The sequence below is a fragment of the Gallus gallus genome, chromosome 9 (assembly GCF_016699485.2).
Source record: "Gallus gallus isolate bGalGal1 chromosome 9, bGalGal1.mat.broiler.GRCg7b, whole genome shotgun sequence".
In the NCBI taxonomy this organism is placed as follows: Eukaryota; Metazoa; Chordata; class Aves; order Galliformes; family Phasianidae; genus Gallus; species Gallus gallus.
The window spans coordinates 23,640,332-23,668,124 of record NC_052540.1 but is presented as its reverse complement, the minus strand read 5'-3'; the positions used below and the strand labels follow the sequence as shown (position 1 = coordinate 23,668,124).

The following is a 27,793-nucleotide window of genomic DNA, read 5'->3' as shown; positions in this document are numbered from 1 at the left end:
AGGGGTGGCCGCAGGGTACGTCTTGGAGTAGGGTTGTTGTGTTGGTTTGAGCTGCTTCGTGGAGCCGGTACCATGGCAGGTCAGTGAGCGCGAGCACACCTCCCGCGGGCGCGCTGTACCCGCGCTGCGACTCGCGAGGGCCGCTGGCGGTGCGGGCCGGGGCTGTGGGGCCAGTGCGCTTTCCTCAGCCGCGTCTCGGCCGCGTCGCAGAGTTGGGGCGGGACGCGCTGGCTCCTATTTTTAGGTAGTTGTCCCTGCCAGCTAAGGGCTGCTGACCTCGGTCTGGTCTGCGCTAGGATGCAGAGGCGCAGCAGGCCGATACGGCAGCTGGTGTAGTCTGGGGCTGCCCACGAAGTGGGGATGGGGGTCTCGCGGGATGGGAGGACACTCCTGTTGCAGCACCGCTCCGCGCCGCCCCCTCGGCGCCGGGGCATCACTGCCGACGGGAGGGATGCGGTCTGAGAAGCGAGGGGGTGTGGGGAGTTCCCAACCGGCCTGCGGCAGCTCGAGAAGAACACGCCGCCCCTTCCTGGAACGCTGTAAGGGAGTGCGTAACTTCTGAGCGTCCCGACACCGCACCGAGTACGTCGTTGCCGCTTCGAGTGCGCTGGCCTTTCTATTGGACTTCACTCTGATTTTTTTCTGGTGAAGCTGTCAGCAATGTCGATTTCCTTCTCACATCTGGAAGGCTGCAGGGGATTGTTCCTCGGTTCCCCAAGCGCAGCTCGTTCAGATGGTCTTGCCTCTGAGAATCCTGTGCTCAGGGCTGAGAGATTACTAACAGAGAGCAGGAGAACAAACAGTGATGAGAACGCTGGGTGTGCCGAAGTGCACATCCAAAGCAAGCTAAAAACTCACAGGTTAAGTACGGAATGTGTGGGGCAGACGCCGGTCCACTGCTGCATGCTGTCCCATGAAAGGTTGATCGTGGCTTGGGCTTCCAGAATGCTCCTCTTATATATGTGGGGAGGGGAGCAGTGCCAAGATTGTCCTGTACAAGCTTGTCCCTGGGCACTGTTTTAACTACTAACCCTCGTTGTCTGTGTTGCAGCTATGCTAAGAACTAACTATATTTTAGGGGATAATGATGACTACAGCGTGAGCATAACCTGTACACACGAGAAACTTCTGTCTTAGGTAAAACGGGCTAGTCTCTTGCAGATTTAACTTTCATTTTAAACAGTAACTGGTCTTGCCTAGATTGTGCTACAGTTTTGTGTGTAATGCACCAATGTACTTGTACAATGACTATACTGTAGAGAAGGTACAAAGTTTCCAAAGTTTTTAATAAAGTATATTTTTACTGATTTTGTTTTCAGTGGTCTAAAAGTTGTGAATATCCTTCTGTCAGGCACTCGAACTGCAGTTCATCCTACTGCAGTTGAGATATAATGGGTTTTTTTTTTTAACCCTTACTTCCCTGTTAAATTGACTTCATTTTCACTAAAACCTTTCTGTGTGTTGTGCAAGCTGCCTAACCAGTAGATTTTTTTTTTTTTTTAGGGGTATGAAAGCTAAAAGTTAAATGAAAAAGTCTAGCTTGTCAGTAGCAAGAATGTCTTACTCTGCTGGGAGGGGGAAATAATTCAGCAAAATATTGCTGGCATATAATTATACTTTGGTTGTGCTGGATTTGTGGTGAGTTGTCTATCAGTGTACATAATGGCGGATACATATTTATTGAGTAGCTGAAAAGTAATGCTCAAATTCAGTAATAAACATGCATCCCTACTAGAAGGGTGTTTATACCAGTTAAGATGTTACACACTTGCTGTTTGTAAAGCTTCAAAGCTCTGAAGAGGCTAGAGATTGTTCTATAGATTTGCTGAATTATATGAACTACTACAAATTAAGTGGAATGGAAAAAAAAGTGTCTTGATTTCTAGTATTTATAGAAGCTTTCTTAAACTTTGTAATTGACCACCATAATCTATTTCTTGGGACTAGTTGGTTTTGCTGCTAAGAGAAGTATATGCCAGCAACAAAACCCTCTAGAGCTTGTAAACCAAGTTTGCCAAGCTTATAGGCAATCATCATATGTGAGTTTGTTGCCAGCAGTTCATATGGCAGTAATTTAAAAATATTGCTGAAAATGTGACTGTCTCACAATGTGAGTAGTTGTCCCTAAAAGCAATCTTTCTGAAAACAGAGCATTCAGTATTTTAGTCCTACTACTACATTACTACACTTGATTTTAGGCTTTAGAGTGCCCAGAGCCTTCACTCTCCATCCTCATCTGATCAATCTTTGTAAAGATGAGTTATTTTCCAAACAAACTTTTAATGTAAAAACCTTTTTTTTTTTTTTGAAACTCTTTGCAAGAAACTGTTTTGCTTGTAATGTCAAAAATGATTCTTTAGGAGAAAAGTATGGTTCTTCATAAAAGAGTTTATAAAGAGTTGTAGATTATAAAGGGCTACTATGTAATAACAGCTGACATTGAATTGTGAAGGGGTTTAGAAGTCAGGTGTTTATGTCAGTCCTATCTTGGCAAAAGTTTGCATTATATGGCCTATGTGAACGTACAACAGTGTGATGCATATTTTTAAAATACTGCTGAAGTAACGGATTATATACTTCATAGTAACAATCCAGTTGTACTTCTCTTGTGAGAGTCAACTGAACAGCAAAAACTGTTGCTAATCATATTACTAGATGTGTCCCATTTAAATCTTGCTTTCTTGTTACACAGCTGCAACCATTTCTTGCTGAACAACTCATCTTCAATAGAACTGTTGTCCAAGATAAAATTCAGTTTACTTTCATTTGAAAATGAAAAAAATTATTCTATGTTACCTTCAGGTTCACAGCTGAACCCAGTGTAGCTTTATGAAACTGTACTGTTAGTAACTGTAGGGAAAAAAAAAATGCAAGCTTACTGACTCCAATACTGTTAGATTAAAAAATAGCATATAATTAGCTAAATAAATCTCTCCAGACCTTTTAGATCCTCTCTAACATTGGGATGTTGTATTTAACATGTAGGAAAATTAGAACTGGCTTTATCTTGCAGTAGTCTTTGTTTTTTGGTTTTTTTTTTTACTCTATTTTTTCCATGTGTCACCTTACTAATGGCAAGTATAGCTATGTAATAGTAACATTTTTCATTTTACCTTACTGGTAGGCCCAATACACAGATTTAAAGTGTGCGTCTTTAAAGGTCTTTTAACATGGTTATCTGACTAACAATACTAGATCTCTAGGAAATTTAACTCAGAATATAGTAGTGGATTGTGCAATTTTGACCAAGTTAATTTCTTCTAGACCAGTCTTTTGTGACTCTAGCCACAAATGATTCCTATGTGAAAGGAGCACTTGTACTTGGTTCATCCTTGCAACAGTCTGGAACAACGAGGAAGCTGACTGCACTCATAACTCCTCAGGTTTCAGATCCAATGAGGTAAGGTTGCTTAAATATGTCAAACTGCCACAGCTCCTGCTGATGTGAAGGTTGAAGAAAGTTAAATTCCTTGACAGTAACTTTCCAAAACTCTGAAAATTTAACTAAGCTTAGAATTAATATAAACTATCTGGAATTCTTTAAGGGATTCAGACATGAAAGTTTTGTTGCTTTTCTTGTATGATAAGTGAAAAATACTCAATAGTTAGAGGACTACAATTTGACCTGATATTTTGACTGGATCTTTGCTCTTTTGTAGTCCTTTTTAGGATTGTCTCACAACACAACATTGTCAGGCCTTCAGTAGCAGCATATGCATGCATGTGGTAGTGGGGAATTAGTATCTACTTATCTCGCGCAATCTAGAATGCTTCTGTCATTGCAACATTATTGAAATCTATCAGATGCTTCAAATGAAATTCTATCATGAGAGAATAAAATGAGTAGAACAAGAGTAGCATCAAGTATGATAAATCAGCAGAACAAGAGGCATTTGAGTCTCAAGATAAATTAAGACAGCTACTTTTTACAAGCTCACTAGAAACTAGTCTCAGCATGGATCTGACAAAGTACTTTTTCCATGTGTAAGGGCTGGGATGGTAGGTTGGGTGAGCAATAACTTGCTGTACGATCAATATTTCCTACACGAGGAACTTCTGAAAAGATCACTGATAAAGAGAATAATAGCTCAGTTATTATTTAAGGAGTAAATCTCTGGAGAGTTCTGTGACAGCTGAATAGCCTCGTCATTATAAAAATGGAGGCACATCTGTTCTAACCGAAGTGACTTCAGGCCTTCACATTGAATCGTACATGTGTGCCTACTATATTAATGCAACACAGTACTGTGACCTTATAACACCTATAGCAACTGGTAGATACCTGTCTTTCTGGTGATGTAAGTGGAACTTGAGTTTCATACTCTGTGTCTACAACTTGCACCTTAAATTCAGATGCAGCTGTCTGTACTAAACTGTCAATGTGAAGACAGCCTTGCAAAGTGGAGTTCTAAAACTCATTTACAAGCTCTGTAGCTCAGATTGTACTGATAATTGTGTAACATTCAAGATGCTACATAGAATATGTAGTTGCTTTACAGATGCTTCAGATTTTTAAGCTGTGTAAACTTTTATTGAATTAAGCAGTGACGGCAAAGCAAAAGTTGGATGTCTGTCAAGGGGGGGAAAAAAAAATCCGTATGCTTCCTGAAAACTTAAGGATCAACCTCAAGGCAAACATGATACTAGGTAAAAATGCTACTGTACACACAGCCACAATTAGGTGAGCCCTTAAAGCTTTTTGGATAAAGAAAGTTCTAGCAACTGGGTCTAATCACATGGCTCTGGCGGTCACAAATTCAGAATGGTGTTATTGCTTAACTTCCTTTTCAACTGATTAGAATTCAGCTATTTCTTTGTTACAAACTAGAAACCTTGAGATTGATATGCAAGGTTATGAATTCCTACATGTGTAGTCAGCTTACTGATGGCATAAGAAATACTGGCAGGTTCCTTGTTGCTTTTCTTCAGTTCATGGGATCTGTTAAGCGGTCTAATACTGGAATAATGTAAATAAATCTTGGCAACTTATATTTCCACAGGAACACACTAGAGAAAGTATTTGATGAAGTCATTTTGGTAGACATCCTGGATAGTGGGGACTCAGCACATTTAGCATTACTGAAAAGACCTGAGCTGGGAATCACATTAACAAAGCTTCACTGCTGGGAACTGACACAGTTTTCAAAATGTGTTTTCATGGATGCAGACACGATGGTAAGTGGTCATGTCGCAGAGAGGTACCAAGAGACCTGATATGAGGGTTGTTGGTTGGATTATTACTTTTTTATTGGTGTTTTATTCCTTTTGAGGGGAAGGAGGGGTAATGGAACTATTTTTGCTGTTTAGACTAATAACTATCTAAAAATGTATATGCACTTATTCCTAAATAATACCCTTTAACATGTAGTCTGTGGGCACTGTCTCCATAAAGTATCATCTTCCATAAGACAAGAGCATCAATGTGAGAATTTTCTTTCTTGTCATAAGATGGATATAAAAAATCCATTAAAAAAAAGATACCCCCAGTTCCTACCCTAGAAACCAGAAAGCAATTTTTTGCCCCCCCTACAACTAGGTTTTGTCAAATATCGATGAGCTTTTTGAGAGAGAAGAGTTGTCTGCAGCACCAGATCCAGGCTGGCCTGATTGTTTTAATTCTGGAGTTTTTGTTTACCGACCTTCCATTGAAACATACAATCAGCTGTTACAGTTTGCCACAGAGAAGGGCAGCTTTGATGGTATGTATTAATTTGTATTCCAATATAAGTTAGACCAAAATAGTAATGGTGGTTGGGATGGCACAGGAACTAGGTATGTATCATAGGGGCTGTGTATGATGGAATTCTGAACTCCAATGTAACAATAGAAAATCACATTATCACAGTGAAAGGTGATATTCCAGTATATAAAAGAACTACTTTCTTCAGATTTCCTGGAATGATGAACAAGAGTCAGCTTCTATAAGCATTAACAATGCAAAATTGCAGAACATTAAGCCCTGACATGTAACGAGTACAGTAAATGCATGAACAAATTGAACTGCAGTACTATACTTTCAATTGTGCTCTTCTGAGATCTCTGGTACTCAAGGCTGTGTGAGCTGAAATTGATGCGGTATGAAAAAATGTACTACTGAACAACTTGAGTATAGCTTCAGAGAAACTTAAAATACTTGAAGGTGTAACAGTCTCTTGATATGCATATGATAGCTTCTTACCTTTACGGGATGGTGACCAGATTTTTCCCCAGTATGAAGTGTGCATAGCATAGGCTGCTATCCACTGTAGGTGTCGGTCACAAACAATTAGTCACTGTACCAAATTTAAGCTTGAAAAACCAACTTCTGATGTCCTGTTAGTCTTGGCAGTATACTACCATTGCAGTAAATGCACACATTCCTTGAAGTCTGCTGTAGTTAAGGCTGGTTATTTAGAAGCCTTTGTCTCAGTCACTAAATTAATTATCTACCTACTGTGGCATGAAATAAAGTTTTACAAAAAATGCTGCAGAAAACTGTAATAAGACCATTAAATTGTACTCTCGTAAGGAATAAAAATTCTAGATATCACTCCTACTTCACACAATGATCTCTGTTAATTCATGGGTTCCTATGCGTGGCCTCCTAGAGAGCATAAGTCTCAGTTGGATGCTTAGCCTGAGTAACCAGGTGAATAACCTAGTGAAAATGAGTACTGTAACAAAGGGATCTGTCTATACCTCATGACTAACAAGGCAGTAGTTGATAGGTCTAGGAGTGCTCTCTCATATTGTAGGTAAATTGGTCTTCTAGATGTGGGGAATCAACCTTTTCCTCAAGTAGATAGTGCTAGGACAAGGGGGAATGGCTTTAAGCTCAATGAGGGAGGTTTTACCCTGGATGTCAAGGGGAAGTTCTTCACAGAGAGCGATGAGGTGCTGGATCAGGCTGCCCAGAGAGGCTGTGGTTGCTCTGTCCCTGGAGGTGTTCAAGACCAGGTTGGATGGGGCCCTGGGCAGCATGGTCTAGTCTGGAGGTTGGTGGCTCAGCTTTTGTGGCAGGGGGGTTGGAACTTGATCCTTGGGGTCCCTTCCAATCCAAGCCATTCTATGATTCTATGTGCCGAAAGCTGTAAGATGGTACTGAACTGTTGTAATTAAAAAAGAGGAAGCTGCCTATTGAAGAGTTCCAGGTACATATGAGACTTGTCTTCTCTGACCCTTGTGCTTGACTTTTAGTAACTACCATCTTCTAGGTGTAATGCCCTGCTCATTGAAGAAAGTAGAACTGCTTCAACAATGTTCTTTCTGACTTCAGAGCTAAAGCCACATAATGATGAAACATCCTTGATGTTGTCTATGTGCAGCAGTTGTTATAGCTGTTAGTGGAAAAATGGTGGGTTAATCACTTGCTATCTTTTAGAACTGTAATTTGTTCTTCAGCTATGAACATATCAGGTTTTACTCATTGTAGTAGCAACCTGAGTAATGAGACGGTAGAGACTACTACTACTTGCATAAGATGCTGTTGAGCTTATGAACTTGGGGAGAAAGGGGATTTAAACTTAAACTGATTTAGACAGTAGTAAAAGTTTCTAGGAAACTTCTCATAAGTGAAAATCTAAGAAGTCACTGCCCTTAACAGGGCACAGGAACGCAAACTTCATAATCTACAAGTTACTGAAATCAAGCTTTAAACACCCTATCAGCAGGAGTATGAACTAGGAAATACAAGACCTTCTAACGTATCTTGTGATTATGAACTACAGTAGACAGATGGCTCTTACGTATAATACTTTTGTCTAAGAATAGTAGAATGAGAGCTACTTACATAAACCAACAACTGCTTTATCTAGAAAAGTGAAATTCAAATGGATAATAAGGAACTAGTGGAAGAAAAAGTCTGGTTTTAAGAGTTCTGGTAGTATTGATACCTTAACAACTGATATTACTTGCATAATAGTCTGACTTTTTACTCTGGGATCTAAAACAGTTGTTTTTACATAAAAAGATATGCAGCAGAACTACCTGTAGATATGCAGAGAATATTACTGCCTGATTCTCTCACCTTATGTTTAAGGGCCGATTTGTAGAAGACTACTGCTGAAGTCTGAACTAGGAGAGCTAAACTTTGATTTCAGTGGCTGCTTTGGCACAAATGCATGCAATCTGAAAAAAGCTGAGTATGTGGAGCAAGTCTGAGTGATAAAGTCATGTAGAGTAAGTTTAAAAACACTGTTACTACCCCTTTAGTTACGAGCTACCTGTTCTGAGAGGGCCTCCAAGGCTTAGTTTTGGTTTAGAACTTTGTGTTATGAATGCATATGCTAAACCAGAAGTTAAAGTATTATATAACTGAATAAAGACCAGGGAGCTTGTCCAGTTTCTTTGACTTTACCTTCTTTCAATAGGGAACTTGTTCAAAAGTACTTTGCATCTTTAGGGGTTGAGAGGCAAGTCAGAGGTTTGAAATTACTGAACTGAGTCTGTAGGCAGTGTCTCGCTCTGCAGTCTTCACATATGCTGACTGCTGTAACAGGATACTTAGAACTTATATTTGTCAGTGTATCTCCTGTAAGTCTAAGTGCATAATCAATATAGATATTTTAATCACAAAAAGCAGATTTTTCTTGAACCACACTGAGGATGTAAACTTTAGTACTACCCTGTACTTAATTGTAGGCAATTGAAGAAGAAAAAAAACATCTTTTCATGAGTCAGCAGAAACTGAGTGCTTCAAAAAATGAAAGATTAAAATAAAACATACCATCCCTTAACTATGCTATATTTCTCTGCTGTTTAGCATTGCTACTTATGAATGCAGTTATGGGTGAACAGAAAACAGCAAATGAGATTGAAGAATCCCTCACAACTTTCATTTGTGAGAGAAAGTATAGCTGAAATTACTGAATATACTTAGACTAAGTATATTCACTGCAATAAATATGTAGTTCTTACTTCTCAGTAGCTCCTTGTCAACTGGCCTACTTTGGGAAAAGTTTTTCTTTTTAAACTACCCTACTACTGGCATACCAAACAACTTCAAACTCATTGACTTCACTACAACTTCTGCTTGCAAACTGATAGATGACCTATCCCAACACTATACCTTTGGTCACGATGTACATGGCTGTCCTCACTTAAAAATTAATCGGTGGCTTTATAGGACAGAACTAGGAGCTTCTATTGGAAGTTAATGGATTTGATTAAGTTTTATTAGTGCTGTCACTGAGACAGAATGTGCTTTCCTTGCCAGATTACAATGTAGATAGGTGCATCCGAGGTTACAGGTCTAAAGGACCACTGATACCCTGAGTTCAGCCCCAAGGCCTCAGTCATGTATCTGTAAGCATATGTAATAAAACTACTGGTGGTCACTCGATCATCTGAGCTACAGCTTTCCCAAAGGTCTACAGGACCCAATTGTCAAATCCTTTTTTTCTGCTGTACTTTTTCTTCAAAGCTACACTGTAAAAGAAACTGAATGGCAGGGTTTGTGATCAGCTCATAGTCTTTTAGGTAAGAAAAGTAACCTCACACACTACCTTTTTCACTGTTTGCATTTTTTTCAAAACTTCAAAGACTGCAAGGCTTTCAGGGTTGTTTACAATCAGAAACCATAGAACTCACTGCCAAACTCCCACTGTACCTGACAAACTACATTACCAACTCCTTAATTAGGAAGGATTGGTGGAATAGATTGGGAAGATTCTAAAGCATTTGTATAATGCTTGTCACCTACTAATGCATTCTCTTTCAGGTGCAGACCAGGGGTTATTAAACACGTTCTTCAGCAGCTGGGCAACAACAGACATGAACAAACATCTACCATTTATTTATAACTTGAGCAGCACTTCTGTATACTCTTACCTTCCAGCATTTAAAGCGTAAGTGCAAAATTCTAAAAAGATTTTCAGAGCATATATAGAGTAATGTCTTCTAACGTAACGAACAGTGTTCCAGACTCCTAGTTGTAACGTTAACATTGATTCAGAGTAAGCACATGTAACAGCCCACTTGCAAAAGGGAGAATCACAACTCCAGTACTGGATACTGCTTGTTAGAGCTCTAGCCAAAGACACTAGCTCTTGAGTCATCTTAAGCTGAACTTCAACATGTCATTGTTGATATTGTTCCTGTCTAGAAAATTTGCCTTAATCACTCAAATTACTTAGATTAACTGTAACTACCAGTTGTGAAATACTCTATCAAGCATTCAAATAAACATAGTGAAAAAAGACTTGCATAGAGCTAGAATTCTCTCCCAACAGTCTTTCTAGATCTGAGTTCCCCAAGTAATAGTAAAAGGGAACAAAGACAATAGGTAGGCACTATGTTATTGCATACTTCCAGCATAAGGAAAAAGCTGACTCTTCCTTAATAGTATTAAATTAGGCTTGAGAGTGGTGGTGGCTTGACTCTGGTGGTGGCAAGGTCACTGTTAAAACAGACAGAAGGAAAGGGGACAGCGGGAGAAGCAACCTGTAATGTTACACCATATTCATTAAGAGCTGTGAATGCTGGGGGAGGGAGGAAAGTACCCATTGCATGAAAACAATCTGATCTTTGAATGACATGAAGCTATTAGTGTCTAAAGCAGCAGCTAGCCTAAGCAGGACTGTGCTGGCTCAAGATCAAATTATGTCTTGTGATCAGAACACCATCTGAAATACTGTCATGCTAAAAGTGGAGTACTTATTTAAAGAAATATATGTGAGCCTGAGAATGACTAAGTAGTTTGATAGCATTTGATAAAGTAACATCTATTGTAAAGTATGTGTTCTTTCCATGGCTGCTTGCTTTGTAGTCACATAACCTTAAATTTACAAATGATCTTGTCACCAGAATGGACTTATTGAAATGGGGGCTCCTGACAAGGGTATAACTGATTCAATCAGTTGCCTAGCTGAACTTAGGAGACCTTCGGAAGCACAGCCCTCTTAAGTAGAACATTCTTTTCAGCAGGTGGAACAACTTATCTTGGTGAGATTGGTGGTTACTCAATAATCAGCAGCTGGCATAGCTGGCATAGACTGAAATTTAAATGTACTGACATCAATAGCAAAGTCCTTTGTAGCATTGTGCAGCAAGACTAAATTTCACAGCAGGTATCAGTAATCCTTTCTCCAGTGGAAAATGCCAAGTTAGGACAAATGGTGTCTAACTTCAAAACATTGTCTTTTATGAGAGATGACTAAACAAAGATTAGTTGCTCTGTCAAGTGTAAACACAAAGCTTTCTAACAGTTCAGCTTAAATGTCAGAAGAAAGTATTGCATCTTATCTAGAAAGCAGATACTGAGGATATCCTAGAAGTCTGGCATGTCATTTGTTGTATAGGTCTTCAGTGGATGCAACGCTAAGAATACACTTCATTTGTAGAAACAGTGTAACACAAAACTTCTTAGGTATTCTCTAGCTTAAGTAGCCTTGATTTTCAGCAATGACAAGCTTCTTCAGAGTGACAGTATCCTAAGACGAAGAAAACTAGATAGCAGTGTCAGAACTAATAACTGAGGTTGTCCTACTAAGCTGAATCTTGACATGTGGGTTTTAAAGTTAGAGCCTGGGAAATGATTTCCTCAAGGCAGGTTGTTGGCTTGCAATTATTGCAGCTCTAGACAGTGTTTCACATGTGTATGGGTTTTCATTCAGTATCAGCTGTGTATGTTTTTGAGTATTTGAAACATACCTGTGCAGCCTCTGTATGTAGAAGAACTCAAACATCCAAATAGTAGTCAAAATGACCAGGGTATGCTTAATTAAAAAGTTATCAGACAAAGCTGTTTAGTATTATCCTTTTTAGTGGAAATCCTAACTTGACACAAACAGCTGGATGAGACAGCCACTGTTACTAGAGTATTCTCAAAACTGCCTCAAGGTAAACTCTATTTCTGGAATTATATGAGGGCTCCCCTGAAAGTAATGCCTCCAATTTTATTTTGGCCCACGACATCAGAGATGGATGTTGGTGGTATGGCAGTAGAGGCTGAACCAGTATTCCTTTAGATTTTGTTGCCATGTGACATATGGTAGCAGAGGGGCAGTCTGACAGAATGGTGTCTGACATGGAAGTGCAGATGAAGCAAAGGTGTGGAGTTGAATTCCTCCATATGGGGGAAAAATGGCATCCATTGATGTTCTTTAGTGCTTGCTGAATATTTATGGAAACCCAACAGTGAATATTGGCACGTTGAGGTGGTGGGTGGTGCATTTCAGCAGTGGCAACAGCACTGAGAAAGACTAGCCAAGTTCTGGACAGCCATGCAGATTTTGCAAGTGGGGCATGCAGGCTCTTATTCTTTGCTGGCAAAAATGCATAGCTAGTGGTGGTGACAGTGTTGAAAAAATGTTTTGTAGCTGATAATTAGTTCTATCCAGTAGCGTTATTGTGTTCTTCATAGCTGATGTAGTTTCCATGGAAATAAGTAGGAGGCATTACTTTCGGAGCAACCTACATAGGATAATGGAATAAATGCTGTATCTTTTAAGTTCTTTACTGCAGGATCTCATCTATATTCATAATGCAAAAAGAACATAGTGGCAACAGTTGGAACAAAGCTTGATGCCTATACTGAAACAGGAGTTAAAATAGCTCAAGAAACTTATTTTAATAACAAAAAATGGGATTTAGTAAGTAATGGTTGGCTTTCTAGCAAGACTCTGCAGTGAGATCAGAAGTTCTGAAATGCCTTGATTATAAAAGGCTTTATTTTGCAGAGGCAGTCTTGTAGTAGGTCCTTCTGGTGTTCCCTTCTATGGAAAGATTTAGGGTTTCTCTAATATACTGACTATATAATGCTTGTAATGCATAGCTAGCTGGATCACTGACTTCAGAGTAGAATTTTTTTCACTTTTAAAACTAGTTCTGATTGCAGTGGCTGCTTGAGACTGCTGTCTCCTGAGCTATGATCATCACTACCTAAAGAGTTGGCTGTAAGTACTTAAATAGTTCATTAGGTGTAAGCTGTATTCTGACTAGTGTAATGTAGAATTGTTTGCATTTTAAGTAGTGATGCTTTCAGCCCCAGTAGCTATTGACAATCTTGCCGTTAGTGTTTAGTCTCCTAAATATATTCATATTTTCTGGATACTTATAAAAACACAGGTTAAACTTTCTGATAGTCAAAGCACTTCTTTTCTAGACACTTGCAAATTATGTGTTCTGACTTTCTTTCCAACAGATTTGGTTCAAATACTAAAGTGGTGCATTTTCTGGGAAGCACAAAGCCATGGAACTATACATATGACTCCAGAACAAAAAGTGTAGAAGGCAATATCAGTGACCCTAAAATTGTTCACCCAGAATTCCTCAACATGTGGTGGGATACCTATACAGTTAATATTTTACCTTTACTAGAACAGCAAGAAGTTGATGAAGAAAATACCACAGGTGTAAACATGGTATGTATCTTAACATTCTTCTGGAAATCACCTAAGCAAACAGAATAGATTTTGTGCCATCTCACTTGTTTCCCCTCCTGTACAACTCAAAGCATGGGTGTTGTTTAGTTAATGAGATACAGAGATTCTTGCTTTTTCTTTTTTCACTTCTGGAATAAAGAATTATACAGATTAGAAGTATATTGTAGTGGTCTTGAGCATAGCTGACCACTTGCTTAAAATTAAGTGCAGAATGATGCACCAGAAATGACAGTGTAGTAACTTCCGTAAACTCACCCTTAATGTGCTTCAGCTATTAAAGTTCTCAAACACAAGAACCCCAGTTGAGCATGCAGTATACACTTGCAGTCTTGCATGGTACAACCTACCTAGGTGGGCCTGCAGTAATTAAAGAATAGGTTACTTAAGTAGACTTGCAGTGATAAATCTTGGTACTTGCGAAGCCAAAATAATGCTTCTAATTCTAGTTCCTAAACAGAGTTCAGTAGTATGTGTCTGCAAACTCTAGTTTCAGGTTAGTACAGTGGCTGTTTTAAGTTCTTAACCCTTCTAAGCTTGAAGTTACTGATCTCTGGAGATGTGCTCTATCTTTTTAAACTTTTTCTAATGAACTGTTTGCAGCTGTCAGGCTTGATCTATACTCTGGCTTTCTCTTGTGGCTTTTGTAGAGAGGTATGAAGAACTTAACCCCTGACCCTCCTTCCTCCCACCCCTTTCCTTGGATGATTTGTTACTCTGCTTTATTTTGCTAGGAAAGCCACACTGTCCCTGCTTGTGATGCTTGCTGCTATGCATGAGAACATCTACTTGGTTGCCCTCCTATGTGGCCTGTTGCTTGCTTAAAGTATGCAAAAAATCTGTATGTTTTACTCTGCCTTTTATTTTAGGCAGAGGTTACAGAGGCAGTGTCCCATATGTCAGTATCAGCACCATCGCCAGTATTACCAAGCATATCTTCAGAAGAACGCAAGGCTCGGTGGGAACAAGGCCAAGCTGACTACATGGGAGTGGATTCCTTTGATAACATCAAGAAGAAACTGGACTCTTACCTTCAATAGAAGTGCCATTTTCAAACACTGGCGCTACAAGGACTTGTTCCAGAACTAACAGCTAGAAAGGTTGTAGATGATGGACAATTATGCTTGCTAGTAGCTTGATGGAAGAAATTCTTGGCTGAAGGCCATTGCAGTGCTACAGATAAAGACTGAGCAAGAGCTAGGAAGCAGAATTCCTTGGGCCAATTGCAACTGCCCAGTAACTAGTTTTCCCTACTAGATCTAAAAAAAAAAAAGAAAAAAAAAAAAGGCATTTTCAACTACGTTTTTCTTCTGTTGTGATCAGCTGGCTCAATGTATTAATTGAAACTGCGTTTGCACCTTAACTTATTAGGGTGATTAGCACTGACTCCTTTGCTTGCTATTTTAGATCTAAAATCTGATTTATGAGATTGCTCATACACAAAATGATTGCCATTCTGCTTTATTATTAGTGTATTAATGATGCTACAATATATAGGGAGAGATAACAGTAATAGCACTGCTTTGATCTTCTAGTCACAATTGCACTGAAGTTTTGACCAGGTTTTTACACATAGTGCCTACAGCATGGCAGAATGCATTTGTTCAGTTCTGTATTCTTCAGGCTTAGTAAACTGAGTTTTTCTGTTACTTGAAATCTTCATGCAAAAATAAAAACTTGTCATGCTTTTCTGGTTTTTGTAAACTCCCAAGAAAATAAATAAATAAAAGAGGGCTTTGGAGCAATCTAAAATAACCAAACTTTGTTCATTGCATTCTCGCTATCATTAACAAATGTCCAGCTTCTAGTTCTGTAATTATTTACGGAGTATGTAATCGCTTGCCACGTTGCTGCTGGAAGAAGTACCTGCAGAGTGGAGCTAAGAAAAAGAGAATCTGTATTTTGGTTACTAAGGAACAATCTGTAATGTGCCGTTTTTAAAACAAACACAATGGTGATACTATCTTGGCAAGTAAAGATGAAGTAGCTGTACCTACACAGATTAGGAAAACTCTCTCTTCCCTGTGTGCATTGCCACTATCATGCCACACGTTATATTTTGAGACAGAGAAAAGCAGTAAAAGGACAAGACTCCCAGTAACAGGAGTGTTCTGAAGACAGAGTGGTTGTTGTTTGCCATTAGTTCAGATCCATCCTTTAGCTAGAAGTATAAACAACTGAATTGCTTAGCATTCTGTTTGGTACCTATAATCTGTATTTGTCCAGAAGCGTATATATGATTTCATTATATCTTTATAAAGGAGCATTTTGGCAGGAAGCTAGTAAGGGTGTTCAGCTTTAATCCTGGATAATCCTGGAGATAAACAATTAACAAGCTGCTACTGTTTGCTGGTAAAGCCAAAAATATGATCTGCATATGAGAGTTAACTGAGACCCTGGTTGTTGTTTAGCAAAAATGATGAGTAAATTACAGCTATTTAAAAGTTAATAGCATTTGCACTCTCAGTCATAATGTTACAACTAACCACTTTTTTTTTTTTTTGATGACATGCATCTCAGTCTATGCTTATGGGTTATGCGTATACCCAGCACCACCCCACTGTTCCACTGGGCTGAAATTAGTTTCTGCTTATTAGTCTGCTTATTAGTTATCCAGCGCTCAGTACAGGAAAATTTGGTTTCTTTTACAGATTAATGTCTTAAATTACTTATAAGCAAAACTACCTTTTATCTGGCAGAAACAGGCTGGATGTGGCTCTGGGCAGCCTGGTCTGGTGGTTGGTGGTCCTGCACATAGCAGGGGGGTTGAAACTAGATGATCATGGTGGTCCTTTTCAACCCAGGCCATTCTGTGATTATGTGATAATTATTACAAGAAACAAGCCAACTAATAGCTGTTTAAGGAATTTTGTTTTGAGCTCATGGCAGATGAGAGAGAGAAACTCAAGGCAGATAACTGGGGAGCTAGCCAGAAGCCGTTTTGCCTTTGCTCACCCGAAGACCACCCCAAGAGCCCTTTCAGGACTCAGAAGCGACGCGACGGCCGCAGCACCCGGCAGCGAACCATTTGGGCACAGCGGCAACACCGCTACCGCCGCGCCCGCCCCGCTGTCACAACGGTGACCCTATAGCAGCTCCCCAGGCGTAAGGCTGCTCCGGACCTGACCCTGACAGCAGCAACCACCAATCCCTGCCACAGACCTCATCGGCGTTGGCCAATGAAGACACTGTGGACAGGACAACGCCGGACCGGCTTTGCCCCGTTCTTCCGGCTCTGCGTGGGGCCGCGGCTATCTCTTCGAGGAAGCAATTTTTGTGCAGGGGTTCAGCAATGAGTGACCCAGGAAGGACAAGCATCCTGATACAAGTTGTAGTGATATTGTTAAGCTTGTTAATGCTCATTAATGGATAGCCCTGTCGTTATGTTTAGAAAACAAGGAGAATCTGTACCCTTGTACTAAGCAGGTAATGGGGGTATACTGAACTCCAGTAGATAAGGGAAGTTCTGCTTCGAATCAGTTAATTTTGTGAAAGCAAATATTGTGTGATTGAGGCAAGGAGCTAACTGATCATGCATGAAGAACAGGTTCAACCAGTGAAGACAATGAGGAAGAACACACAGTTCATCCACACGATCCCTGGACCACCACCACAGAAAGACTGAGCATGTGCAAGGAGGCAGAACCCCATGTTAATGATTTTGGGGGAAGTATTGAGTATGTATGTATTGCTTGGGAAAACCTTTGCATATGTAACACAAGTAATATATGTAAGACGGTCTTTTGTGCAAAGTATGCGTGATAGGCAGAGCTTATCCCTCATGCATCCAGCACCAAAAAGGAAGAATGTCTGCTTTCTAATGCTCCAATTTGCATCTTAGAGAATTTCACGATTGACTGATTTATGGCATCAATCCCTGCAAGGTAATAATTCGCTGTCAGAAAAATTTGTCATGTCACTCAAGTGAAACCCCTCAGTAATTTCCTGCAGCTTCTTTCAAAACTGCAATCAAATAAGCTGTAATTTAAGACAAATAGGTACTGCTGTAACAAACAACAGATGAGGAAAATACAATTTTTCTTCTTCACTGTCTGTCCTGGTTTTGGCTGTGGCAATTTTCTTCTTACCTGGTGCAGTGACTCAGTGTGAGATGAACTGAGCTGGTGTAGCTCCTGCTACCCACAGCGTGGAGCCCATGGCACAGCAGTTGGTGTGGGGACACAGCCGACAGCTGGCTGTGCTGGGGTCGTCTCATGCACAGACCAGAACCACAGGTCTGACATCTGTTTAAAACAAATAAACAAGTGAAACAACAGCAATGAACATATATTCCAGTCTGGCTGTCTTCCAATATAGTACAGTCAGCATGGCTGAGAGACCACAGGGATCAGCAAATACTGTGACCCATGAAAACTAGGTGCAGCAGCTGTTCTCCAGCCTGTTTTCAGAAGGACTGCATTATCTACAGTGGTTCAGTATCTACTGACAATATATTCAACAGCAAGTCCTTTCAAATTTTTCATGGAAATTTTATTGTAATTTCTCTTGAAGAACACACACAAGAGGCTGAATACCCGGTCCCTCTTAGAGGCTCTATACTACAACCAGTACTTTCAGAACTTCCTTTCCCTTAAACTCGTTTCCTAAAGTAAAAGTAGTAGACAATGATGCCTGTTCTCATTTCTCCCTTTGTTGGCACTGAACATTCTTCCATCATTACCAAACGACAGTGCTACTCCACAGGCCTTTTTTTTTTTCAACCTCAGTCATTGCTATATCTGTATGATAATTAATAAAGATTTATGTCCATGAAGAAGGTAAAGGTGGAAAAACTTCCAGAGCTCACATGACCTAATCAGGCTAGACAGGTTAAGATGCACCACAAATTATGTAACTGAAATTAGTAAAGGAGTTTGACATGCATAAAGAGAGTAGCAGGAAGAGCTGAACACATTCAAATCTGTCAGTGATAAATGATTAATTTTATAATTTAAATTATTATAATTTAATTACTGTGGCAATGTTAGGCAGGAATGTAAAGACAATAGCAAACATGTCTTCAATAATTTGTCCCTGAAATAGTCATTCATCCCTACCTAAAAGGAAAAGAAAGCTCACCTCAAGAGAAATTTAAAAGCAAACAGGTCAACAAGCAAATCACTTTTAATGAGATTATAAAGTGGCAGATTTCATTTTTGCATGTTTTTCATTACACTCATCTTAGGAAAATACTTAGGCAATTAGAAGTACATCAGATTGGGGTAGGCTAACACTTAACATTAATTAGCATCACTCCACTAGCTTCAATGAAATAATAGAAATGTCTATGTCTTATTTTTTACCAGTATTTATTGTTAGCAGAAAATACAATTCTGTTTGTGGGCACTTTTTTGTGTGTTTTTTTGTTTGGGTGGGTGGATGGGTTTTGGGCAGTCAGGCTCTGCGATCTTTGTGGTTCCCTTCAAGCTAAACTGTTTGTTTCTAAAGAGCTGTCAGTAACCCAGTCAAACTCAGGGCTCAGCCACAAAAACAGGAATGCGAGCATTTAAATTATCATGTGCAAACAGAGGCAAATTTTGCCAAGATCTCCCTTAGCTGAATCTTTCATAACAGTATAGATTCCACTCTATAAAACTAACAGAAATTTAAAATTGTAAAGATTCCATTGCTGGGCTCTTGAGTACAGCTGAGAAAAGCCCGTCTGGCCAGAAAATAACTGCTTCTGCACAAATACACAGGTACAAACTGCTTTTCTGAAAGAAACAACAGCAGGAGCCAGGCATTAACCTCAGTCTGCTCCCTCAGATGTAGCTTTAAATGCAATTGATTACAAATTATGGAAAATCTCGTGTAAAAGTTACACAGAAGTTGCATTGGAACAACTGAAATCTCATAGGAAAAAAAAAATTGAGTTTTGTAATTCCTTTAGAAAACTTACTTTGGACCCGAACCACTGCTTTTATTTTGCGGAGAAACACAACGTCCGCACCCCCTCAGCCCAGGGCACCGCCCCGCCCTCAGCCGCTTTCTCCACAGACTCACAGAGCGCGGGAGCTCCCCCAGCACTTAACGCCCGCCACCAATCGAGCATGCGGCAGTTATCACCCCACGTGAGCAGAAGAGCGCACTGGCGAATCAGCGGCTGCCGTCCGCCTCTGGCCCGGGTGACAGCCAATGGGGAAGCAGCGCGCGAGGGGGCTTCGGACCGTTACCTGACGGCAGTTGCGACTGTTCCGCGGTGGACGTGTTCCGGTGTGGTGCTGTGCGGTCGAAGCTCTGAGCCTAACGAGGCGCCATGGTGGGAGCGGGACCTCGGGTTGGGGAGAGGAAGGGAATCTGGGATGGCGTTTGCCGCGGCGGGTTTGGGGAGTTGAGAGTTACCCGTGCTGCGGTGGAGCTTGCGGAGTGCCGCCCCTTGCGGCCCTGCGGCTGCGTAAGGCCGTGAGTGGGAGAGGAGAAATTAATGTAAGAACTGAGAGTTCGAGGGAGGTGACATGTAGAAGCTTGCTGGTGGCAAATGGGACAAAACAGGTGGAAAAGCAAAGAAACACCTCTGGCTTTGCAGCGCGGTGGGCGACGGTTGAGGGACGGTAGGAGCGCCCAGGGCATCGACAGCGCTTCGCGCCATTTCTTGTGGTGCCTAAAACGCCTGGGGGCTGCACGCAGCCAATCAGAGGAGAGGACTGTGTCCGGCAGCCAGTGGCATGGCGCCGTGCCGTGAAGGGGCGTGGCTGTGGGGCGATGTCCGCGTCTCTGCTCCCGCTCCAGACTGCGCGGGGCTGCGTGCTGGGAAACCAGAGCCCGGGGTGGTACGAAAGCATTGGAAACTCAGTGCCAACCCAATAGAAGTGCAGATAAATGCAGAGTCAGCCTCACTTGCAAAAGGCTAGTGACAGAACCATGAGGGTGAGGGTTTTGATGAAGCTTTAAAGAGGAGTGCAGGCACCCTGAAGTTTCCTTTTCTACCTGTATTTTCCTAGATAAGCTAAATGCACAGTAATAGTAAGCTAGAATAAGAGTTTCAGTCTCAGATGTAAAACAAAATTGGGATTTTGAAGGTTAAACATAAGTACCATGCTTCCTCACCCAGATGATTTAGTAGAGGAACCCAAAGATGAATGGATTGACTGGCACTAGGTATCTGTTCACTGTAAAGGAAAACATACTTAGAGGTCTTGTGCAGAAAAGATTCTTGCAACATTACTCGGTACGTTATTGGCAACAGATCAAGGAGGAAATAAGGGCTTATTTCATAAAGAAGGCTTCTAAAACCAAAGGAAGGTGAAAAAGAGACTAAACAAAATATTATACACAGAATATATATGCAGTGTGGTAAGGAATAATGATACTGCATTCATCCTTGATGAATGCTTGATGAAATGCATCCTCAGCTTGCCTTGATCCAGGTGCAACATCTTGCATTTGGATTTGTTCTACTTCATGAGGTTCGCCTGTGCCTACTGCTGAATGGACAGCATTCTCTTCCTCTGGTGTGTCAAACGCACCCTGCAGCTTGGTGTAGCAAGCAAACTTGCTGAGGGTGCACTTGACCCCACTGTTGAAGTCACTGATGAAGATATTAAAGAGTACCAGTCCCAGTATTGACCCCTGAGGGACACCGCTCATCACTGATCTCCATCCAGATGCTGAGCCATTGGCCACTGCTCTCTGGACTTGATTCTGCAGTTCTTCATCCACTGAACAATCCACTCATCAGATCCATATATTTCCAATTTGGAGAGAAGGATGTTGTGGGGTATTGTGTCAGAGGCTTTACTGAAGTCCAGATAGACAACGTCAGTGGGTCTTCTGTCGTCCGTTGATGCAGTGACACCATCATAAAAGGCTGCTAGGTTGATCAAGCAGGATTTGGCCTTGGTGAAGCCATGCTGGTTCTCCCTGCCTTCCATGTGCCTTAGCTCACAGAGGTGAGACCGATGGGTTGGTAGTTCCGAGGGTCATCCTTTTTATCCTTCTTAGAAGTGGGTTTGATGTTGCCTTTTTTCCAGTCACCAGAGACTGATCTCCAGGACTTTCCAAATGTCATAGAGAGTGGCTTGGTGACTACATCAGCTAGTTCCCTAAGGACTCTGGGGTGCATCTCATGGGACCCATAGACTTGCAGATGTTCAGGTTCCTCAGGTGGTCACGAACCTGATCTTCGCTTACAGTGGGAGGGATGTTGCTTCCCCAGCCCCCTCCTACCAAACCAAACACTTGAGGGCTGTGTGGCGAGCAGTTACCAGAGAAGATCAAGGCAAAGAAGTTGTTAAGTACCTCAGCCTTCTCCTAGTCTGTTGTTACCAGATTGCCTGCATCACTCACTAGGCATGGTATGCACTCCTGGACTTTCGTTTTCTGGTTGAGGTACCTGTAGAAGCATTTCTTGTTCTTCTTGGCATCCCTTGCCGAGGTTAGGCCAAGCTGGGCCCTGGCTTTCCTGACCCAATCCCTACACAGCCTAGCAGCTTCTTTATAGTCTTCCTACAGTACCTGTCTCTGTTTGAACTGCCTGTACATTTTCTTGTTGCTCTTCCATTTGACCAGCAGGTGCTGGTTCAGCCATGCCTGTCTCTTGCCTTCCTTTTCTGACAGCATAGATCAACAGCAGTGAGTAGAGTCATGCTAGCAGCAGACTATTGGATCATTTTAATTGTCACTCAAGGCAATAATGCAGCAGGGAAAGATCACTACAGTATAACCCATAGATAGCAAGTTGTTGTGAGAGTGAAATCTTAAGTGGCGAGTAGCCCCAGATCTCATGTTATCATTGTGCTTTTTTTCATTTGCAGCGTGAATGCATATCTATCCACGTTGGTCAGGCTGGTGTTCAGATTGGCAATGCGTGCTGGGAATTGTATTGTCTTGAACATGGGATCCAGCCTGATGGTCAGATGCCCAGTGATAAAACTATTGGAGGCGGAGATGATTCATTTAACACTTTCTTCAGTGAGACGGGAGCTGGTAAACATGTTCCCAGAGCAGTGTTTGTGGACTTGGAGCCAACTGTAGTTGGTACGTACTCAAGTTGCACATCTTCAGTGTAAAACTACTCATTTCCTTTCAGACTTTTTTTGCGTTTTCAAAACATTGGGGGTTCTAAAAGGTATATAGCTGGATGATGTTTTGACATTTTTGGACACTGTTATTTGAAAGAGATGAAAAGATGGTCTATGGGTAATGTTTGGAAAACATTAAACTTCTTTGCAGATTTTGGATAATCTTTCCAAGCCACTGCACTACATCCAAAGCTTCATTTAATTGCTATCCAGAATATACGTGTGCCTGCAGTGTAGTTCTCTTGAGTTGCCTCCATATTCCTGGATGCAAATACTGCTTTGTGAGCATCTGATATTTTCCCCAAATAAAGGGGCTGAAGTTGTACCAACTTTTTGCTGTTTTTGTTCATGGAAGCTGTCTATAGGCTTTTGACATTTCCTTTTACTTAGTATGTCATCACTACATACCACATGCAGAACTCAAGAGGTAAATTATATGTTGGAATATGTATTTTTTCATTTGTAGATGAAGTACGTACAGGCACATATAGGCAGTTATTCCACCCTGAGCAGCTCATTACTGGGAAAGAAGATGCAGCTAATAATTATGCCAGAGGCCATTACACCATTGGAAAAGAGATCGTTGATCTAGTGTTAGACCGCATTCGCAAACTGGTAAGAATTCATGCTGCAGATCAGTATTTAAAATAAGTAAGATACAGCTCTAGAGCTACCTATAACTATGATTTGTTATGATGCTTGTGTTTTCTGGGAGGGAGGGAGTTGTTTGTTTTTAACAATTTTATGCATAGATGATTTAAAAAAAAAACCAACAACCAAGAACTTGGTCTCATGCCTCCCCCCTCTTGAGTTAAATAAAAATGCAGTCAATAAAACTTGAAAGTTCTTATGATATGGAACATAATTATTTGAAGATATTTTAAGGATACCTCAGAAGTGCATTATAAAACCTTTGGACAAATGTAATCACTTGTTTGTTATTTTTAACTTGAATCGCACCATTATGTGTCATTCAAAATACTCCCTGTACCCTGGAACTCAGATTTTGGTTGAAAGTAAAGTAATCTCACATATCTTTCTAGCTTTTTAGCTAGATTTTTTGATGTAATGTAAGAAACTCTCATAGCATGACATGAATCAAAGTGAAGTGAAATAATTGCTTTAGAATGCTTATTTTAATATTTCATGATTTTGGAAAGGGTAATAATAAACGTATGTTTTCTTCTCTCCTGCTTTTTTCCACTCTATTATAGGCTGATCTGTGCACTGGGCTGCAAGGTTTCCTTATCTTTCACAGTTTTGGAGGAGGAACTGGTTCAGGGTTTGCATCTCTGCTCATGGAAAGGCTCTCTGTTGACTACGGCAAAAAATCTAAACTAGAATTTGCAATTTATCCAGCACCACAGGTTTCTACTGCTGTAGTGGAACCTTACAATTCAATTTTAACTACACATACAACACTGGAGCATTCAGACTGCGCATTCATGGTAGATAATGAAGCCATTTATGATATATGTCGTCGCAACCTGGACATAGAACGTCCTACTTATACGAATTTAAATCGACTAATTGGGCAAATTGTTTCATCCATCACAGCTTCACTACGTTTTGATGGAGCCCTTAATGTAGATCTGACAGAATTTCAAACTAATCTTGTTCCGTACCCACGAATCCATTTTCCCCTGGTAACATATGCTCCTGTCATCTCTGCTGAAAAAGCCTACCATGAGCAGTTATCTGTGGCTGAAATTACCAATGCTTGCTTTGAACCAGCCAACCAGATGGTAAAATGCGACCCACGTCATGGCAAATATATGGCCTGCTGCATGTTATACAGAGGTGATGTTGTCCCTAAAGATGTTAATGCAGCTATCGCTACCATCAAGACTAAACGTACCATTCAGTTTGTGGATTGGTGCCCAACTGGATTCAAGGTACTTGATAACTTCTGAAGTGCTTGAGTTTTGAAATATTAGAAATTACATAATATTTGGAGGTAACAGTCATTGTACAGCACTGTAATGTTCCTGTTACTGAACTGCTTATGTTTCAGATTATATTCTTAAGTATAATTCCATGATATTGTAACACAGACGAAAATTCTAAAGCAAGTTACAGAATAGCAATCACAGTTTTTATAGGAACAGGCAATACTGAGTGTCTGAAAATAATTTACAAACAGGTAGGTACTGAAAAGCAATGCCAGGTTTTACTGCAAGTCTTCAAAAATCTAGGGAGTTTTGTACGGAAGGAATATAGACAAGCCCCAAGCAACTGAAGAAACACTACGTTATGTTATTGAATTCAGCGCAGTAACTTCCTGACAATATTTTTGAGATACCTTGAAATGGTAGATGCTGTTGGTTTCTGGACGTGTGGAGCCTGGCTACTATCACTAGAGCAAACCTGTTTTTTTTTTGTTGTTGTAATTTATTTAAACATAGGCTCCTGTAAGTAGATGTTTTACTAGATCAATATCAGTTTGTTGAGCTACCTATGTTTCTTCTCAGTTGACTGGCAGTGTCACCTTCCAGACAAGTGCTCCATCCTTCTAGCTACTGTCCGTGCATTCAGGACTTGGAAAGACCCAGATTCTTATGTTCTGTTTAGAGTCCAGTAAGCTCTTATGATCTGTTGGAAAATAATCTGTAGGCCAGTGTAGCTAATGCTGGCCCAGTTTGACCAGATCCTGAATTTAGGATTTAGTTACATATTTTGATGAAGTGCAACATAATTTTATTTAATTGTTCACAATTGTGGCTACTGTTGTTGTTAACAGAAATAAGTCTTCAGTGCTTCCCACTAATTAAAGAAGTTCTTGTTTTCTTGAAGGTGGGCATTAACTACCAGCCTCCAACTGTGGTGCCAGGTGGTGACCTTGCAAAGGTGCAGAGGGCTGTATGTATGCTGAGTAATACAACTGCCATTGCTGAAGCTTGGGCTCGTCTTGACCATAAGTTCGATTTGATGTATGCCAAACGTGCCTTTGTACATTGGTATGTTGGGGAAGGAATGGAAGAAGGTGAATTTTCCGAAGCCCGAGAAGATCTGGCTGCCCTTGAGAAAGATTATGAAGAAGTTGGGATAGACTCCGTAGAAGCAGAGGCTGAAGAAGAGGATGAATACTGAAAATACTGACGTAATGAAAAGCGTGTTCCGTAACAGCAACAAACGAACTGCAGAATCCTGTTTGCTTGCTTGCTTGTTTTCAAATGCAGTTTTAAATGTTGTACTGTTCAATTTTTTTCTTTGTTACTGTTTATGCATACAGTTGCTGTGTAAGGACCGTTTGAAATTGCAGTTTTTGGTAGCATCTAGTCTTGCGCAACTTGAAGATTAAATTACAAAATTGTATACGTGTCAGTAACACTGTACTCAATTTAGCTAACTGTAGTAAAGGTAGGTGCCATTACACTTTTGGTCTGAACTAGAATATTTGCTAAAAGCACCAAACTTGCTACTTTAAAAAAAGAAAAAAAAGAAAAAAAAAAAAGACAGGGAGACTGCAGACAAAAAGTAAAATTTTCCAACCAGCATGTCCCCTGGCACTCGGTGCCACTTTAGATTGAAGAAAATAAAATGTCAGATTACCTGCTTTAAAATAGTCGTGTTTTGAATTCCTACACTGGCCTATTATATACTAATGTCCTTTAATGCACAACTCTGTGGACACTTTAAGCTTTGATGAATTAATAAAAAATTATTTGTCTTATATTTTACCTGTACTTATTGTTAGCAGAAAATACAACTTCTATTTGTGGGCAGTTATTTTGTGGTGGTTTTTGTTTTTATTTTTTTATTTTTTGGTTGGTTAGTTTTGTTTGGTTTTGTTCTTTAGAAAAGCCATATGTCTTTCAGTGAAAAGGACTGGATGCAACTGACTGATGTTAATTAGCAGATGCTTCTCTTCACAGATTGTGTGGTACATTTTTTTCTAGGTGAAACGTCATTTGAGGCAATCTCTACAAAACTAGCTTTGTAATGCTGTAATTTTACACAATCTGACAATAACAATACGCACACAAAAAGAAACCCTTCACTTTTAGTCTAATCTAGCTAAACTGTTTTAGCTACTATTTCTGGTTAAAATTAAAGAGAGGAAGAATATATATATGTGCTTTTAATGTAGCAGTTAACTTCTTATTAACTAGAATACTATGCTGCAGCAGTCATTTTAAAATTAAATTAAAGTTAACACACCAGGTCTAGTTTATTTGCTGAGTATTCTACTTTTGTAATTTAAAAACTACCAGAAAAGCACGTAGTAATGTATGTGCTGTTGTTTACCAAAGGATGAACTTCTGTCAAATGCCTGTAACAATTTCTAAGCTTTGACATTTTACTTTCTTAACATGGAATTTCTTTGTACGCTAGCAGGAAAAAGAAAGAAATTGATGACTTTGAATACTCAAAAAAGTATTACTGAAAGCCTGCAATTGAATTCTAAATTATACTCACTGTTGAAGGGGATGCACATCATCACAACGTCAGAAGCAGCTTCAAAACAATCTTCACAGCCAGGAAACCACAGTATTATGAAGTACAGAGCTACTCATTCCTTGAACTCAGGTAGTGCCAACCCAAACACCAGTCCTGTTATTAACCACAAACTGAGCAGGCAGAACTAACTAACCAAATGTCTTCTGCTGTTGTCATCTCTCGTACAGGTAGAGGAGGATTTGAGGAATCTAGTTATTAACCAATACAGCCTAGGTCCATCTTAAGTTTAACAGTTGAGCACTTGTATGCAAAAGCAAGGAGGGGCTCATAAGTAGCGTCCTGCCACTTGAGCACTCTAATTTCAAAAATCACACACTCAGTCAAACTCCATCTTGAACACGCTCCTTAGCTACATTGCTGAAGCCTCGGGATGGGTGAAGAATCAGCATCACTGACAGCATTACTTCATCTTTGTATCAATTGAATCCATCCTTGGAAGCGTGCTGATGATAGGAGGAAGGTGCTGTTCACTCTATAGGGATGACAGCCTTGCGGGGGTGGAGGGGTCAGGATACATGGGAGCATCGGACAATCATCAACAGCATGCAGTTCAAACAAAGGTAAATGCTGGGTTCTATATCTGGGTCGGAGTAAGGCTGGACAGCTTGGCAGATGGGCAGCTGGAGAGCTACTCAGAAACAGAACTCGCTGTCCACACCGCACAGCGGCACCTCCCGTTCACACGGCGCTGCTACCCGCGCCGCCTCACTCCCTTCAGCGCTCCCTTCCGGGTTTGCCTCCCGCTCGCGAAATCCGCAGCGCAGGGAGCTGGTGTCGCTAACAGTACAAAACGCTACGATGCAAGAGGATGCCTGAAAGGACTGACATTGCAACCCGATAACGCAACCCGTACAAAATAGTGCGTGACGGCACAGAGGCGTGTCCAGAAGGACGGGCGAGGCCTCAGCAGCGCACGGAGCTGCGCGCGGTGTTATGCGCCGTGCTCCGCCCCCC

The 27,793-nt window shown here is 40.7% G+C and overlaps 2 protein-coding genes and 1 long non-coding RNA gene across 10 annotated transcripts; 2 read left to right on the top strand and 1 right to left on the bottom strand.

Moving 5' to 3' along the window:
- GYG1 (glycogenin 1) lies at positions 1–15,118 on the top strand. 8 transcript variants are annotated; one of them, XM_046898473.1, is made up of 8 exons: positions 1–79; positions 1,079–1,137; positions 3,270–3,400; positions 5,001–5,175; positions 5,537–5,699; positions 9,698–9,824; positions 13,121–13,340; positions 14,228–15,113. In XM_046898473.1, the coding sequence occupies exons 3-8, from the start codon at positions 3,396–3,398 to the stop codon at positions 14,396–14,398; spliced, it is 861 nt and encodes a 286-aa protein (XP_046754429.1). In that variant the 5' UTR covers positions 1–79; positions 1,079–1,137; positions 3,270–3,395; the 3' UTR covers positions 14,399–15,113. The 8 variants fall into 8 exon arrangements, with proteins under 8 accessions (XP_046754429.1, XP_046754427.1, XP_046754428.1 ...); XM_046898471.1 differs by having other exon boundaries at positions 3,265–3,400; XM_046898472.1 differs by having other exon boundaries at positions 1,052–1,137.
- LOC107054152 lies at positions 3,285–27,793 on the bottom strand. Its single transcript, XR_005862312.2, has 4 exons — positions 26,798–27,793; positions 19,258–19,748; positions 17,447–17,602; positions 3,285–3,439 (listed from the first exon to the last, which is right to left on the bottom strand). It is a non-coding gene; the product is annotated as an uncharacterized LOC107054152 (long non-coding RNA).
- On the top strand, positions 19,546–26,053 carry TUBA3E (tubulin alpha-3 chain-like). Its single transcript, XM_422851.8, has 5 exons — positions 19,546–19,617; positions 22,112–22,334; positions 22,845–22,993; positions 23,593–24,273; positions 25,172–26,053. The coding sequence occupies exons 1-5, from the start codon at positions 19,615–19,617 to the stop codon at positions 25,466–25,468; spliced, it is 1,353 nt and encodes a 450-aa protein (XP_422851.1). The 5' UTR covers positions 19,546–19,614; the 3' UTR covers positions 25,469–26,053.

What these genes read in the sequence shown, in the direction of transcription:
- GYG1 (NM_001006558.2), top strand. An exon ending in TCATGGATGCAGACACGATG is followed by an intron (nt 5,176 to 5,536) that starts GTAAGTGGTCAT and finishes CCCTACAACTAG; the next exon opens with GTTTTGTCAAATATCGATGA. An exon ending in AGAGAAGGGCAGCTTTGATG is followed by an intron (nt 5,700 to 9,697) that starts GTATGTATTAAT and finishes ATTCTCTTTCAG; the next exon opens with GTGCAGACCAGGGGTTATTA.
- TUBA3E (XM_422851.8), top strand. An exon ending in CTTGGAGCCAACTGTAGTTG is followed by an intron (nt 22,335 to 22,844) that starts GTACGTACTCAA and finishes TTTCATTTGTAG; the next exon opens with ATGAAGTACGTACAGGCACA. An exon ending in TAGACCGCATTCGCAAACTG is followed by an intron (nt 22,994 to 23,592) that starts GTAAGAATTCAT and finishes ACTCTATTATAG; the next exon opens with GCTGATCTGTGCACTGGGCT.